Genomic DNA, 17568 nt, shown 5'->3' with positions numbered 1-17568 from the left:
GAATTTTTTTTGACCAGTTTTTTTACAAAACCGCTACTTCAAGTAGCGATGTATTGAAGAAAACCGCTACTTGAAGTAGCGGTATACTCAATAAAAACCGCTACTTCAAGTGGCGGTTTATTAAGTGAAAACAATTCACAACAAAAACCGCTACTTGAAGTAGCGGTTTTGTTTTTAGAAACCGCTACTTGAAGTAGCGGTTTTCCCTGGACCGGAAAAAAAAAAACCCGGTTTTTTTACCCAATGCTTACGTGGACGGTAGATTGGGAAAATGTAAAGAAGTGGCTGTAATTTGGGAATTGAGGTTTTTCTTGACATTATTTTGGGAAAGAGCTCAAGAAAAAAGCAACTCCAGATTTTATTATGTAAGGGAATTGGCAACCGTAGATTTTGTATTCTTGTATAACTGAACAGAGGGTTTTACAGCCTAACCTGTATGAATACCGAAGAATTTACAACTCAATCAAGTCAAAAATGTACCTAACTAGCCTCTATCAAACCTATTTTCGTAACCTCGTGTTGATACATAAATACATGAAGATGATTACATACAATACAAACCAAATTGTCATTATCAGATGAGAAGTACAAAAACAGCATCTGAAGTCTGAACAATTTGGCAGTCAGATTACACGGATATAACTCCTGTTTACCCCTTCCACAAAGACTTCCAATAGTTTAGATTCAAACAATACATGGCCCAATCATTTTATGAGAGGGCTAAGTCCATTGCCTTCCCAACCGAGCTTCAGCATTTGATCCACCACTTTTAAGCTCAACTGTAAGCAATAAGCAATAAAATTATGGTTAACCAGGGATCAAACCCTTAAACCGTCTTCCTTAGGACCGTAAGCAATAATAAAATATTTTCATTCCTGAAAGACAGTAACCACCAGACTTACCAGATTAAAGGACAGAATAAAAACAACGAAGAAAAAAAAAAAAAACATAAGCATTAAGAGCAAGACTGGGGTCTAGGGAGTTTCCAACCAAGATTTCTAGGGGTTGGGACTTGCAATCCTAATTTGGTTAAATATAATTGAAATCAAGACTACGCTAAGAATTCAATACAATTTATCATACAAAGAAACGCCTAGAAAGGTTAAAATTCAAACATAATGATATGATGTTATTACTAGGTAGCTGAAATGCATCACTGTGAAACATGTACCACCTCAGACAAAAACTGCATAAGCTTTCTAGGAATAATCCTGCTTTTTATTAATGACATCCTGCTATAATCCGTTGGAGAAGCTGGTCAATCGATCATTGATCGATCCAGATTTAATCAATTTTGGGATGTAGTCAGACAGACAATACAATCCTGTTAAAGGTACCAATAGTTATGTTTTCCAAAAAAAAACATTCCATATGTAAGAAGCATGAATGTGTACGTTTTAATGTTGCACACGTGTGCATTTCAGCAATAAAGAGGACAGCCTCTGCATTACTGAGGTATGTAATTCTACATCTGACCACTAAATCACTGATCCACTCTACGGAGGAGCCTTTCGCTAGGTTAAGGGCTGTTGATCATATAAATTTGCACTGTTCAAGAAAGTAAAATTTAACAGTTGGAAAGAGATTTCTCTAGTCCAAGTATCAAGGCAGTCAGCCAGGTTATCTTGTCAAACTTCATGGAAAAAGTTAACCCAGAAAGAGAGTCCCTTTTAGTTCTTTTCTATTATTTTATTCTTTTTTTTCATTAAGAACACAGTAAAAATCTCCCACAAACAGCAGGAGAAAATGAGAGCCATAATCTGTTTTTGTAGGTATTAAAAAATACAATTCGTTGAAAATTCTTAGAACAAGCAGAATAAAACTAAGTGAATTTCAACTTACAGCAGGATCAGTGAATATTATCAATTGCCTATCCATCGTGGAGACCAGAAGATTAGTGTTGTCCTTGTTCAAAGCTATGGCTGTTATATCCTGCCCAGCTTTAAGATTCAATGTATGTACAACCTGTCATTACAGCCTTGTTAGTAGGTAAAAACTTCTGAAAAGCGTTCATCTGGAATTTATGATTCAACATAAAACTAAAAAAATTAGTTGACTTCAATCTGCAGTAATCCTTTATAATTATTATCATAAAAAGGGAAGAGAGGGGGGAGGAAGGAGGGGGTGGGGAAGGGGGGGAGGGATGGGAAGAGAAAGCAAGAAAGCATGTGAACAATAGAATTTGTGCATACCTTTAAGGTATATAGATCGAGAAAGCAAATTGAAGGTAATGCTATATCCAACATACAATCTTCCTGTTTCTCATCCAATCCTGAGGAAAGGGCTTCAGTTTCCAGTTGCTTTGACTTCCAAGACCTGCTGCTGTCAAGAGATCCTTCCTTCTGAGAGCAGTTCACCCCAACCAAAGCAGTCTGTCCATCAAAAGAAATTTCCATGCAGCTTATGCTTCCAGAAAAGGGAAGCTTCACTCTAGCAACAACAATACCATTCAAAGTGAAGCTGCTGAGCATATGGAGAGATTGATTCCAAGCCATTATGATGCCATTAGATGAAAGGCAGACAGAATGAGCCTGGACACCATCTATTCTTCTGAGCAAACGGCCCCTTCGAATAGAATGCAGCAGAATATCTGGTGATTCAGAGCAAGAAACAACAACTCCAAGATCTGAGCTAACACAACAAGATATAACTTCTGCAAGGTGACCTCGCAAGACATGTATGGGTCCTTCAATTTGCCGCTTCCTGCTTTTATCTATTAAGATACTTGCCGAAACATTACTGCTGTTTGAAGTAGGAGTACCAGAAGCAGTGGAAGATTCTGAAATACTGGAAGAATGAGATGTAGCTGTACGATGTATCCTCCAAAGCAATATGGTAGTATCTCGAGACCCAGTCACAAGGTAATTGCTATCAGACGATAGACCCAAGCATGTCACAGGAGCACAGTGCCCTATGGCCATCTCAAGGGTCTTTGCCCCATCTGCTGATATTATTCTGATACTGTTATCAACATGCCCACCTGGTGATGAGATAGATTCAAAAGGGGTAAGCAAATAGCATCACTTAATAAACTCTTGTATAAGAGACATCACATTAAGAAAAAAAAAAAAAACCCAAAACCATTACAAAATAAACCATTACGATCGTATAAGAGAGTACAGCAGCAAAACACATACCGGTTATAATTTCTTTATCACTGGTTATAGCAACTATAGCCGAGCTTCTGATTCCTGAAGTAGGAAATGCCAATGCTTGAGGAAAATGCCAATCTTCAGAAACAGCTCCAGCTTGCCCTTTGAACATTCGCATCAAACCTCCACCAGAAGAGCTGGCAGTGGCTTTCCCATGATGGAAAAGAAAAGGTGCACCTTGGCCATCAGGTGTATTTGGCTGCCACTTGTGTTGTGCCACAAATGCAGCTGGAGCATTTATATCAACAATGATAACAGAATCCGAGGAAGCATGCATTGCAGAAGCAGGTAAATTGCAGCGTTCAGGCATTGGAACAGCATATGGTTTGAGTTCTTTTGGATTCCGAAAAATTGTCTGATAAGCACATTTCATATTAAAATGGTATTAATTATCAAAGTGCGCAATAATTGAAAAAATACAGGATACACTCATATATTGATGAAATTGCACATGCATAATGTTAGTAAAAATAAATAAATAAATAAATAAATAAAAGAGCCACTGGGCAAGGAGAAAATTGCTATTCTTGCACATGAATTAGGCAGGCTCAGGAGGAAAGTTTAGGAGGTGTTCACGCTGAGCCATCCTAGAGACTGCAGCAGTGGATCTTGGATTTATATGTAGTCAACATAAATGGATTGAGAGGATAAAGTAATAATTAGCTTAAATTGTAACCAGGCTACCTGCAACTGAAGCACCTCTGAGAGCGACATTCTTTTTATGTGGGGAACAGTCAAAAGCTGAGATGGGGTTTGCCCAAAATAAGCAATCTGATCCTGAGTGGCACGTTGATGTACCTAAAATTCACAATCAAACAAAAATTGTGCAGGTAAAAGAAAATGTCAGTTTAAATTGGACAATTCAGTGTCCAATCTGGAAAACAAAAATCACATGGAACATTCTCTTACAGGGTCGGCAATTTTGTCAATATCAACTGTTCCTTCATATGTTATATAAAAGAAAACATTGTTGGCTGTTATAGCCTCTCTCCCCCGTTGTTTATACCTACATAATCAATTAATCATTTCATGTACTGATATTTACATATAGCCAAGTCTTTGAGAAGAATATGGCTTTGCATGTTTTACTCAAATGAAAAATTTAATGAAGAAAATAAGCAATAAATATAACTTACCCAAATATGAGGTCAATCCACTCATGCAGATGAGCAGAAACATACTCACTCTCAAGAGCCATCCTATGCTTATGAATAAAATCAACAGGATCTTTAGCCCAAGCAGGGAGCTTAACTGAATCTGGAAGAACGCATAAGGTAACATATTAACTCCTTCTCTCTAATGCACAAACTGATAACAATGCGCAAAAAACCTCTTAGGGACATACCTAGCTTCTGACCAAGTTGCGTGGTACCAAAATCAATGGAATTCTCATTAATCAATGTTTCAGGGAGGTAAAACAGCTCCGGAACCTAAGATGCCCAGACAAGAACTAGTCAAAGAAGGGGGAAAAAAACCTAAACCTTTGAATAATTGCATAACTCGGGCCATGTTCTCTTCAACTGATTTTTACTTTACTTGGTGAACTGAAATTGTTCAAACAAAACTGGTTTTCAATTATCAAAATTGATTATCCCTGTTTTTTTTTTTTTTTTTTTTTTTTTTTTTTTCTGAAAGTTTACTTGCCCTAAAAGGCACATCCCCTATGTTGGAAAACTCAGCCCTTTAGACTGATAACTAGGCAGATTCCATAGAAGGAAAGTTGATTTTACCTGATTGAAATTGATTTCAGTTTTGATCAACAAAATTTCATTTCAATCAGGTTAAATTTAATTTCCTATTGGGCTGTATTTATCTGTCAAAGCAGATGCTTGCTACACTGAACTGATCAAAACCAAAAAATATTTTTTATTATTATATTTTAAGAGAACAAGACACAAACATATTATGTATAGAAACTTCTTGACTAAATTGAACATAATTACCAATTCCTTCACATCACTCATCTCCTCAAGAACACTCTCCCAAGTAGCAGCAATATCAGCAAACATCCTGTCTGCATGGTCAAATTTACCACCTTGTAGTTGAATAGAGAGAGTGGTGAAAGGCTCCAGTCGAACAAGATAATACAGCACCTAAAAGTAATATACAAATCAACAAATTTATAAAGGGGAGATCATCATTATGAAAAGAGATTTCAAAATTAACTTTAGCATACATATTATAATTAATCAAATCAACAAATTAATGGAAATGAAATAATGTATATGCTAGAGACTGAATGATAAATTTTAAAACCATATGATCCAAACCCTTCAACCTGATTCAGTTTGCAAACTTGCCAGCTGCTAGTTCATATGTTTTTAAAAAAATGCCTTCTAGCAAAGCCAAAATATTTGGTTCACAAACATTGGCATGGAAAAGAAAGAAACATACTGTTCCAGCACTTGAATAATGTGAGCCATAATGGAACTTTGGGATTACAGGATCATCAAAACTGGAATACCGCTCCTGGAATTTTTGTAGGCGTTCAGGATTTAGAGCACCAACAGGCTGTGAGAGGGGCCAATTAGTTATAAGAACTGGTGCTTTGATCAATAATAACAATAATATAAAAACTAACTTGTGTTACTCACCTTTGAAAGGTCTCGATAAGAAGAAAGATTAGAAAGATCCAGATTCTGTGAAGTATAATCAGATAAAATCCAAGGAAATACTGGATACTGCATCAAATAAGGTAGAAAAAGAAATGACATCAACAACTATGAAGAGTCATTAGCAAATATGTAAGAAAAAATTTAAATATTGTAGCAGCAGAATGAAAACCTGAGTAATATCATTATAACTACGCCCAGCCAGTGTGTTGAGTTGCATTAGGTATTCAAAGTTACTGATCTGAAAATAAGCATACCATTCTTTAGATCATTTTACTGAGAGACGAAGCAAACTTTGCTTAAAGAGCTCTACAATGCCAAGCATGGTGCCTTTACCTCCCATCTAGCCCAACGCTCCATCAGTTGAGTTCTTTTCAAAAGCTGATCAGGTCTCTACAGGATATTAAAAACAGACAAAAGGACTATGAGGCGGCAATAAAACAGCAACAGCAGAGAAACTACTACAGTCCTAGACAAAATTTAAAGGGTCCAAGTCACTAATATCCTCCAACAAAAGATGTCAATCAAAAAAGCATTAGTAGAAACCTGAGTCGCTAGATATATGTTGTTCAAATGAGGAGGGCGTGCATTAACAATAGCTCGGTACGCAGTTCTTCTACCTTCACTAGTCTACAAAACCAATATATATAAGACAGATTAACAAAAAATTGCCAAAAAATAATGAACAAACAAAGGTTTCATATTATAAAGTAATTAAAGAAAGGAAATAAATTGCAGATGCCAAGACCAAATACCCCAAAATCAAAAAAGTAATTAAAGCGATCAAGCATAAAAAGCTCCAGTGCGCTTCTTCTCAGAAGATATCTGCAAATACAAATTCAAGTGGTAAACATTTCAAAATTGAAATTTTATTTTAACTCAATGAAAATTGAAGGTATATCAAAAGGGACAAAAAGAATTGCAAAACATATACTACCTCCATTTCACAATAGATGCACTGTTTTGACTTTGTGCACTATTTATCTATCAACTTTGCCTACACTTTTTACATATATATAAAAATTAAGTATTTTTATGTAAAATAATAAAATATTGTGGGATCTCAATGCATAATTAATTAATCAATATAAACAAAAATTAATAGTAAGTGGGATGTCAAAAAGACAAACAGTCGAAACGTTGCATCTATAGTGAAATGGAGGTAGTACTTGACAGGGGAAAAAAAAAAATTCTTCAACGACAAAAGAAATCAAAGAAGATACTAGCTTATAGATATGACAAAATAAAATGGCTATGATAATCTCTCACAAACTAACCTTCTGCTATAGATTTGATGAAGGGAAGATATTAACCAGCAACGATTCTTTTCTTGATCCCTATTTTCTGAACTATGATCCAGTTCAGTCCCTGACGAACTGGTCTCGATATTATCGGCTATAAAATTAATTCGTTTTGTAGTTATCTGAAATCAACAATTATTTTGTAAGACAGATTACAAAACTGAAAACACATGCTGAACTAGCAGATGTATTGTGACTTCAGTCTTTACAATAAACTAGAAGATAGTTGTAATTTAAAAGTACACAGAATGTAATTACTACTTTCAAGCACAACATGTGTCAGACGATCTTGTCAAATAATGAGACACATTTATCAAAAAGCCATAAGTTTTATAAAAATATATATATTATTGATACTGTCATATCAAGCACTACCTAGCATATAAATATTGCTGCATAAAATAGCTCTTTATTAAAGCAGCAACACAGATCAAAATAACTGAAGCATTTGTATCTTGTTTAATGAACACAGTCAGTCTGACAGTCTTTTACCAACAATTATGTTGGAATCCTATTAGTGAATTTTTCACCTTCATCTCCTTAAAAGAAACTAGAAAGTTCTCATTATGGTTCAAGCTTTCATCTAAAACACCGTTCACCAGATATAACACACAAATTAGAAAAGTGTGATTTATAAAAGAGTCTATTGTCATTTGAAAGAAAAAAAAGCATTTCTCTTATATTTCCTAGTGCTTATGCTGTTTTAAAAAAACTTATATGAATGTTCTTATCTAGAGAAAAATGACCATGAATTTACTGCAATCTTCATATTCTACATACATTCCACTTCAAGCAGCGCTTCATGAGGCTAAATTAGATGCGCGGTTAATATATGGGTGAACTAGATATAGAGCTTGTCCTCAATCAGGGAACAACAATTCCCAATAGTTCTTTTAACAGAGCATAAAAGTCCTTCTAAAGTCTAAAATTCCTTCAATTAACTTACAGTTTCCCTAAGAATATGATGCTGCAAAACACAAATATAAGGAAAGAAATTTCTTGAGTGAAAACTTTCAGCGTTCAAGTGGAACAAAAATGCCTATATTGTAGGGAACAATTTAAAGGTTTTGGAACTCGCAAATAGTAATAGTACGCGAAATTGCAGGCACTACTACAGAGTCCTATCTATCCTTTTTATGATCTTGTCCAGTTAGACACTTATCAATGTTATCATATAAGCAGGTATGAATTTTGAAATACTTTCTCCTTTATATATGGACATTTCCCTCAACATTTTGAAGATATTGAAAGGTTCCCTCAAAATGACACTTGAGGATATTTACTTCGACATCTGACAGAGGTACAACTGCATTAGGGCAGCTAGAAAAAAATATATTAATGAATTGCAACCAGCAAATGTCACACAAGACTTACTTGAAAGGTTCCTCGTACAACCCTCAGCGGCCTCACCATCGAGCAAGGAAGTTCAAGCATAATTCTCTCATCAAGCTCACTAGGAACATAACCAGGAGCAACTGCTGATGCATCCTCTGTCATGCCTTGGCCGCTGGTAGTTGGTGCATCATTAGCATCTGATGACACTTGCATTCGTGATTCCGATCCAACGGACTGCCTTGAATGATTTTCCTCATGCTGCTCCCCATCAAAGTCAATACTCATCCTATTATTGACATCAGCATGCTCACCATCTTCATTTAATGCATCAGCGGAAATTGCTTCAGCTGCCAAGACAGAGGCATTTGTTGCACTTATGTCCCTCGGTTGATCTTGTTTAGAAGCATCGTTATCTTCATAATTAGCTGCAGCACCAACATGTGATGAGCCTCTGTAATTCCTCCTTAAGCACATCCTCATCCTTGAAGAGCTTTCCATGAGGTCTAGCTTCCAGAACACCTGCAAGATATTAAGACCAAATTTTAGTACTCTACTGCCTAAGACAACCAGTAAAAACAAGTAATGTGGCCGGTCCATTGTCAAAATTTTACATAGCATGGTGGACGCAATTAATTACATACACATTCAGGATTGCATAGATGGTCACCAAATGGCCCAAAGAGACACTTCATCTCTGTCAAATAATGAATGAGTTTCCTCCAAGCACGACTTCCAGTAGCTTGACGGTGGCGCGCCAACATATCTACTTGAGACCGCCTGTCAATCTGCGATACAAAAATTTGCATAATGACTGCAACAAGGACTCGAATATATAATGATCTACTGGTATAATGAGTGAAAGCGTCCAAGATGAGAGTCAGCACAGACCTCAGATCGCTGGATGTTTCTAGCCAAAGCAAGACTTGCAACAAGTACTGCAATATATTTGTAGGAAAAAGCGTTAAAGTCTTTGCCATAGACTGATTTAGTATCAACTGGCTGCAAGCACTCCCTCCAAGCTGTTCCCATGGCCTCTGAAAGAGTCCATCTCTTAACACGCCCCATGTCACTTGCATTTCTTCGCTGACCAGAAGTAGCCATTGCAACAGCACTTAGGCCCCTGCCTGAACCAATTTTTGCGTTACGCTCCAGGTCACGGGCCGCAGCTAAGGCAGCAGCCTTTGCAGCTGCTTTATCCTTAAGAGCAGCTGGAGATCTACTCGGATTTTCTGGTGGCTTCTGAAAACTTGAAAATGTTTGTAGCTTAGCTGCTTTTCGCTCAAGCAACGAGACATCACGCTTAAGCTGTGTTGTTGATGCACGTGTAGGAACATCCCCTCCAGAAGCACCAGCTGCAATCATAGCCAATGCCATTGCAGCAGGCGGAGATGCAAATGCAGCAGCCCAGGCTGGAGATACCATGGCAAGAGCTCCCTGAAACCACACCAACAATTTTTTATTATGTGTGCAGTAAACATCAAGTGTACACAATTGGGCATATATGAATGTATAGTGTTGTGTGATTTTGTTAGGAAAAGTTCGAACTGACAAATACATTAGACTTAAGAAATGGGCATCAAACATACAAAGACTTTAATATATGGGAAAGATACACGCACAATAGGTTTTAAAACATGCAACAGGACCACCAACTGGTCACAAGTATCCTAAAAAAATTAACAAATGCAAACGGCATTCAGCCTTGACCTTCTCCCCAGCTAATAAAATATTAAACATATTACAAGAATGGACTCTTAGTCTCTTAAGACTTGCAACTGTTCAACGATATTTTACAGGTAGCAAGAATTAAACCTTAATCCTATTCATAAAAAGAGGAAAAAAACCGTTTGATCCATGTCAGCAGCAGGGAAGCCAAAAGCATTATTGCCCTTAACCATACGCTGAAATGGGATAATCCAGTGTGATGACATCATGCATATAGCAGTTTGCACAAAGCACTTTCTAGAAAAGAAGTGCATACAGAAATTTTCAGGAATATATTGAAAAACCCATACGTGAAACAACCTTCAGCTTTAGCCTTTAGAGCAGCAGCACAAAAAATGCCAAAGACCATAGGACAGAGGAAAGAGAAACAGAAATAATATAACTTTATAAAACTTACATCTATAGGAAGAGCATCTGCAGCCAATGCTCGGTCATCAACAACCAGAGGATTGAGACCATCTGCAGTCGCAAGTTCATGAATTCCAGCTAATAATGGCCGCCACCGCCGCAGAATAGCAACAAATGGAGGTACAATAGCCTCCAGGTATTGTTTGCGCAGAGGATTTCTATCTTTTCCAACGGCATGCCACATCTGAACCAGACATCCAAAATCAAATAGTTAAAAAGGTACGGACGGCAAACAACAACTTGAAAGATATCAGTTAGAGATATAACAGGACTAAATAGCAATTTCAGAAAATGATAATTAAGATATTTTAAGAATGTAAGCTGAATCTCAATAAACTAACCTCAGAATACAGGACGCAGGATGCAACCAATACCCTCTGCCTTTTGGACTCAGATATGGGCATATTTAGAACAGGTGAAAGCACACTGCACACCATTTTCAAGAAAACTGTTATGCATTTGGCCCACAAATAGAGAGGGAGGAGGAGCAAAAGGCAAAGTGGCAATTAGGGAAAAACTTAATGCAACGAATCAAGACTTGTCAAAGAAACAGCAAAAAGGCAACAGAAACTAGAGCCTGAAATAAGTCATTTTCTCTACATGTTATTATGGCATAGAGTAGAAGGGCACAAACATATATATCCAAAACTGTACTGCTTTTCTCCACTATTTTTGGGAAACTAGGGGGAAAATGAAAGAAAAGATTAATGTTAGGCCTTACTATATTCAATAAAGATGTGTGTAGGGTGGTAAAAATGCTATTATATAAATCAGAAGATGCAGAGATAAAAACAAATTTTTAACATAGTTTGGCATCATAGTTGAAAAACAAAGCAAGACACAAACTAGGCAAACTAACAACATGCCATCTGTAAAAACAATACACCAGCAGGATATTACAGTATTGGAAGTGGAAAAAATAAGGCAAAAGTAATCGGAATAAAGCTATCCATTTACCTCCATAACAATGCAGATCTAGGTTTTCTAGTAGACAATCTAGTGTTATAATCCATGGTCATGTTCCCAGCGTGTCTATGTATCATGTCTGATGATGCATCTTCAAAATTCAAATTTCTCATAAGCATACTTTCATCGCCATTGTCTTCTTCTCTCATGGAAACAAGCACCATTCGAAGCATGCATAGGAATGGTTGATCGCTATCCAGCAACTGGTAAAGAGCTGCCATGCCTCCCATTCCTGTACCAGATCCTCCGCCGATACCAAGACCGCCACCAAGTCCCGATTCATCTAGCAACAGAGCTTGCAGCATCGTAACAGATTTTTTTATTAAAGCAAGCTCAATCCAGCAACCATTTTCATCCTTTTCTAAAACAGAGTTCCAAGACTCCCAACCACTGCCACCACCACCAAATGCGGTTGACTTGGAAGGAACACCAACACCATACCAAAGCCGGCTCCTGAACTTCCATCCCTCTGCCAAATCTTTTGCACAACTTCCATAAGACACAAAAGCACAAGAGACAGATTCATAAGGTTCAGCTGCAGCTGCAGCAGTTAGTCTTTCCATAACAGCCGCAGATACTTGCCCATTTACATCAGCCATTGAAGTAAGGATCTGAATGATAGTTACACAGGTTATGCACAAAAGGTATTAAATTGGTGTCATCACAAATAACACAGAAATAAATGTTAACAGTTAACCTATAAGGCTTATGAGGTACTGTCAGATAAGACTATTTGCACAAATGCACAGTAAATCAACTATAGCAAAAATAACAAATGCACATACATCGAGGGGTAGTCCTCCAGTGTCGCCAGACCATGATTTACGGTCACCCAAAACATCCTTCTGTTCTCCAGCAGCCACAGTTGATGAATTTGATTGACTAGCTGCTGAAAGGGAGGGCACAGCGCCAGCAGCAGTATGACGAGCACACCATATTTTGCTCTGCAGACGTAAATGATCCTCAACTAGCATCAAAATAACAATGGCATTCTCTACCAATGCCACTGAAAGCTGAGCAGCATTCTCAGCTTCCACCTTGGCATTTTTTGGTGTGGAAAATTCAGCAGCGATGCCGGCTGCCGCAGCAGCAATGACTTGAGTCTGCTCAGAAGGAAAAAATAACACAGGTAAGAAGCTTAACATAAGTTTGACCTGTTTGGAATAAAGAAACTATTACAATTATGGTAGGCAACAGGAGATCTTTAAGCCCCTTATATCTCCCATAGGCAACAAAAGATCTTATTTTATTGGACTGAACACATATAACAGCAGGCCTTTTCACATTATTGCAAGGACAAGTACACAAGGGCCATTGCAACGATAACTGCTATAGGCTTATAGCTTATACTCCGTATAATGCAAGTTATGGGCAAAGACATTCTGCTCCAACTTATTCCAACAGCAGGCTTTGGATTATACTTCTCTTTTGAAATCAGAATTTCATAGGATTCACTATATTATTCTATAAACCAGGCATCTTAGAGTGAACATTCATTATAGTTGTATTAAGAATCCTCCGCAACTATTAAGAGCATTTAAAGGTATTTTTAATGTGTTTTCAATGAACCAGATGTCAAATTATAATGTACACGCTAAATCAAATTTCAAATTTTCAATTTTGAACGAAAGAGAGACAGGGAGACCATTAATTATTGGTCATTCAGCTTCCTACCCAAACTTTGAGTTAAATTGAGTTAACCGCAATTTTAGGCTTATCGGCATTAGACTGCATTCAGGGGTGATAAGAAAAAGTTCACCACTAAGGTTTAACATCCTTTATTCCAAAGGGGTGAGACCGCGAGAACAGTTTCTAGAAGACCATAAGGAAAATAAATGTCAAAACAAAAGAAACTAAAGCAATGAAACAATCTCTGCACACAGAACCTACATTTCAGAAGAACATGTAGTACCTGAACCTGAAGTTCCCTAGCAGAGAAGTCCAGCAAGCTACCCAGTAATCTTCTTTTGAATATAGGCAATGATTCCTCACGTCTTGAAAACATGCCAATAAAAATCAACAATGAGCTCTATTGAGGTTAAATTGAAGCAAATTTTTCAAGACATGTAGTCATAAATACACTTCCCTCTAATCCAGTCAGTTAATTATTTCTCACATAAAATTATATATTTAGAAATTTCTACATTCTGTCAGCACAACATAACCTTCAGTTTTGAGGCACTCAAAGTTAGGTAATTAGTACTGACCCAAGAGCTCAGAAAAATTACATATTTATGTTAATCAATGAAATTAACACACTAACCCCCCAGAGCTCAAAGTCACACTGCATCATATAAACAAACCCCTGTGACCTCCCTAGCTGCATGCCTGCATACACTGACAAAGAAGCAAAACAAATATCTCCACCCCACAAGCAAGACAAAGTAGCACCGTTCCGAAAACTTAAACAGTTCTTCCTAAAAATAGAGCCAAAAGAACCACAAGAAAAGCATTTCCAAGGAGCAAGACTCAGACCAGCAAATTTTAATGCTCCAGAAATTATAATAATGTACAACGTAAATCCGCTATCCAAGTTGAAAACTACTTGAAAGTTGATAATGCCATATGAACTTTAGGTATTCTATACTCCTTACATAACACACAAATCACACAATCTGGTTCCATTTGGTTTTTAGATTTGGAATTCAATAAACCAATCTAAAGCCAAAACTTTCTCTTTGGGGTCTTTATTTAAGTGATATCAAAAACATTGAAAATTAGAAAAGCTTTTCCTCTATGATGAAACTCGCTCTTTTTTGTTTAAACTACAGCTATTGAAGCTAATGTAGCTACTGTTGCTATCCGCCCGTACCAGTACCCCAAACAGATAAGTGGCTAGACAATAAGACAAAAGCCCCCAAGCTTGAGCATTTTGTCCAAGAACCCATGATGTCTTTCTTATACCCTTAATGCTAATCCAAAAAAATAAAGTATCGAAAAGATGCCAGAAAAGGTGTTGCCTGTCAGGACCATACCCAAAGTAGAAAAATTAATTTTCCTTACTGGTTATTCTGGTTTAAAAAAAACCATGATATGTGATTGACTAATCTTCGCAGTTCAAAACTTCAAACACCACAAAGGCAGCCAAAAAACTAGGACTAAAAGACTTTTTACCAAACTAGTATAACAGTTACAGACAGGTCCAAAAACAAGCTATCCAAAATGCTCTATCTCATATAAAAGCCATCAAACTTGAATCAGATTTAATGTTAAGGTAGTACCTTATACGTTGATCTCCAGAGCTAGATCCACCTACCATAGAGAGCCACTCTGCACAATGAATTGTCGCTTCAATATCCTGTGCAAAAGAAATAACAGCAAGGCCATAAATGATACTATTGCACTCAAAACAACCAGATATAAGAAGATAACTTGTTGGCCAAGTCATTAATAAAGTGGTTAACATATTAAGTTATAACTTAACTCTATTGATCAACAAAGTTATGAAACAGACTGATACCCAGAGAACTCACTCAAGCACGAAGAAGAAAAGAAATAGAAACAAAAGCTATCTTTTTTCGAGTATTTGAATAATAAATAAGAGGCACACTGAAGTGAAAGGTATCACAATTAGACAAATCAACATATTTAACTAAACATCTTTCGAAGGTATGCTGTAGACAATCCCTTAAGACATTTGTAAAAGTTTATATATTATATTCCTGCTATAAAGGTAGATAAGTACTGCACCAAGTAAGCCCACCTTCCATCCATCCTTTTGCCGCATTGAATGTTCTAACATGATGATCATGAAACTGTGTATAAGATCTTCTATATCTCCCAAACTTGAAGAATTCAAGCTTTTCGCTGAAGCTCTCTGATCAAACAAGAGAACAATGACGTCAGTACGCAAGTGATTCATACACATACACAAAGCACATGGGTTAGATATCCCCCGTTTCTAACGGTAACCGTAAGAATGTGTCAAGTTTCGTAATGCTTTTCCATAGCTATGAAGCACAGAATGGGCAAGAGGGTGGCATTTCCCGTTCCTGAAACATCCCCAGTATGCACGGGCAGGACGGGACAATACGAGGAGTAGCAAGTATCGTTAAAGGACATTAAGGGAATGTCTGAAACCATCTTGAGGACAACAAACTTCGTTACAAGAGTGTCAGGCCACTATAACCCAAATATGACTTAATAAAAAAATGTGAAAAAATAAAATTTAAAAATAAAATGTGACCAAAGATGGCTCACTATATTTCAGTGCATCTTAGTTCTTACAATCACCTCTCCACCAACCTTTCTCCCTGAGCCAAATTGAACACCATAGCAGGACTATATATGGGTAGAGACTCACAATATAAGTGATGTCTCCTTTCTCTCTCCCAACTCCCTTCAGAATCTCTAGACTCTCTACATCACCAATCTTCTCTCAAGCATCTTCTCTCTTTGACTGACATTATCTCGCTCAATAATCTTAGTTATGTCTTATGTCACAAGCAATTACGCTTTGCTTAGCCATAAAAATCTAAATAAGTTGGTACAACTCCTGGATCTCCAATTCACTCAAATACCCAACACACGCCCCCCAACTACTTGCCCAAGGACTAACTTCCAGCTCTAACATCAAAAGCCTGGGAAGTAGGAGAGCCACCACTCAGCTGCTCCCATTGTCAAAGCCTTTGCTCTAAAATGAATCACTGAAATTTTCTCTTCTACTCTCTCTCATAGGAAATCACTAAATGTGGATTTTATCTAAATGTCTAAATTGCAAATTGTGACATGTGATTACTTATTAATAAAATTTAGCTTAGGGTTTCCAACTGGAATAAAGAGAGGATTTTCTTCTCATTGGGAGTATAGAAAACTGTTTCCTGATTTTTCAAATTACTGCTTGCAACTTTGTTGCTACACATGTCTGTAAGTTTTTCATATTGGACATTTCCCATTTCCATTTACACTCCAATTTTCACCTCCGTGCAATATATTTTCAAATTAGAGACATTTTCAGAATGAATAGAGACACTACCTCATAATTTGATATGAGAACCTCCAAAAGCCACTCAGGCCATTCCTCCATTTGAGTTAGAAAGCTCCGGTTATCTGGATGACTGCAAGCCAAAAACAGAAGATCCTGAAATCATGTAGAAGGCAATTTAGAAACCTTAAAAGTTTGTGTAAAAGGCTGCATTAAACTAACAGCATTATGTAATTTTTTTTTTTAACAATTACTGACAGCACTATGTTAAGAGGACTTAAGACTGCACTTCATGAATTGAAAAGCAAATTTATGATATTGATGGTTGTAAATAGACAGACAAATAACAATTAGGTACAACCACGATATAATTCAAAGAACATGTTAGGTACGCAGTATTGCGCACCTCAACGCTAATACATAAACTTGAAACAAAAACCTCCCACGTCTGTAGCTCCTTTCACACCTAACCTAATGCTACATGCAATTAGTACTGGTCACTCCTAAACTAGGTGAAATTTCCCTCTTAATTGTATTAAGATAAATACTAATATTTGATTTTTAAATTTTTTTAAAAAAAAAATAAGGTCACTATGACAACAACTAAGCTTTAGACCCAAATGGGTCGGCTAACATGAATTGTCATAAGGAACCATCCGAGATTTGACAAAGAAAGGACATAACAAGATAACCAGTTGAAAAACTTCGAAAAAAAGGTGTATAAAGTGAGAAAAAGAAAGAGCATATGGGTCACTTGACAGAGTTTTAAAAGAGTGACAAGCATAAAAATTTTAAAAAGATTTAAATGAGTGGTAACAACATGTGAGTAAAAAACATAAATGGTTTGAGAAAGGTCACTATGAACATTTTACAAAATTACAAGTGAACAGCTCCCAAGATAACCCAAAAGTGCGAAATCATGTGGGACTAAGTACTATTATAACAAATTAAAAAACAAAAAAAAAAAAAAAAAAAAGTAAAAATAAAAGGTCAAAGGGCCAAAACAAAAATGGGAATCTCTACACTAACTCCTCCTCCTCCCGAAATCCTTTGGTATTCTTAATCTTTCCTTCCGAAAAAAATATCCTTAGGTATTCCTTCCCTTTTGTTCACATAGAAGTAACTACACTGTTAATGCCTAAATA

General features: G+C 36.8%; 1 protein-coding gene across 1 annotated transcript in view; it reads right to left on the bottom strand.

Annotated features, from left to right (window-relative positions):
• Positions 1-356: 356 nt before the first annotated feature.
• Positions 357-17568, bottom strand: part of LOC110721393 (BEACH domain-containing protein C2-like) — a 29045-nt gene continuing 11833 nt past the window's right edge. The window contains exons 6-32 of the mRNA XM_021900527.1: positions 16475-16579; positions 15203-15316; positions 14721-14797; positions 13412-13493; positions 12285-12602; positions 11491-12110; positions 10875-10959; positions 10523-10717; positions 9289-9834; positions 9042-9185; positions 8440-8919; positions 7042-7187; positions 6520-6589; positions 6311-6394; positions 6101-6157; positions 5937-6005; positions 5747-5833; positions 5547-5663; positions 5096-5245; positions 4498-4582; positions 4289-4409; positions 4062-4158; positions 3837-3950; positions 3138-3507; positions 2193-2980; positions 1843-1965; positions 357-779 (exon numbers count right to left, since the gene is read on the bottom strand). Coding sequence (XP_021756219.1) covers positions 705-779; positions 1843-1965; positions 2193-2980; positions 3138-3507; positions 3837-3950; positions 4062-4158; positions 4289-4409; positions 4498-4582; positions 5096-5245; positions 5547-5663; positions 5747-5833; positions 5937-6005; positions 6101-6157; positions 6311-6394; positions 6520-6589; positions 7042-7187; positions 8440-8919; positions 9042-9185; positions 9289-9834; positions 10523-10717; positions 10875-10959; positions 11491-12110; positions 12285-12602; positions 13412-13493; positions 14721-14797; positions 15203-15316; positions 16475-16579 — 5319 coding nt within the window. The 3' untranslated portion in view covers positions 357-704. The remainder of the gene's footprint in view (positions 780-1842; positions 1966-2192; positions 2981-3137; positions 3508-3836; positions 3951-4061; positions 4159-4288; positions 4410-4497; positions 4583-5095; positions 5246-5546; positions 5664-5746; positions 5834-5936; positions 6006-6100; positions 6158-6310; positions 6395-6519; positions 6590-7041; positions 7188-8439; positions 8920-9041; positions 9186-9288; positions 9835-10522; positions 10718-10874; positions 10960-11490; positions 12111-12284; positions 12603-13411; positions 13494-14720; positions 14798-15202; positions 15317-16474; positions 16580-17568) is intronic.

The sequence above is a fragment of the Chenopodium quinoa genome, unplaced genomic scaffold, assembly GCF_001683475.1.
Source record: "Chenopodium quinoa cultivar QQ74 unplaced genomic scaffold, ASM168347v1, whole genome shotgun sequence".
NCBI classification, from domain to species: domain Eukaryota; kingdom Viridiplantae; phylum Streptophyta; class Magnoliopsida; order Caryophyllales; family Amaranthaceae; genus Chenopodium; species Chenopodium quinoa.
Note: the sequence above shows the minus strand (reverse complement) of the source record. Positions and strands in the feature narration are given on the sequence as shown.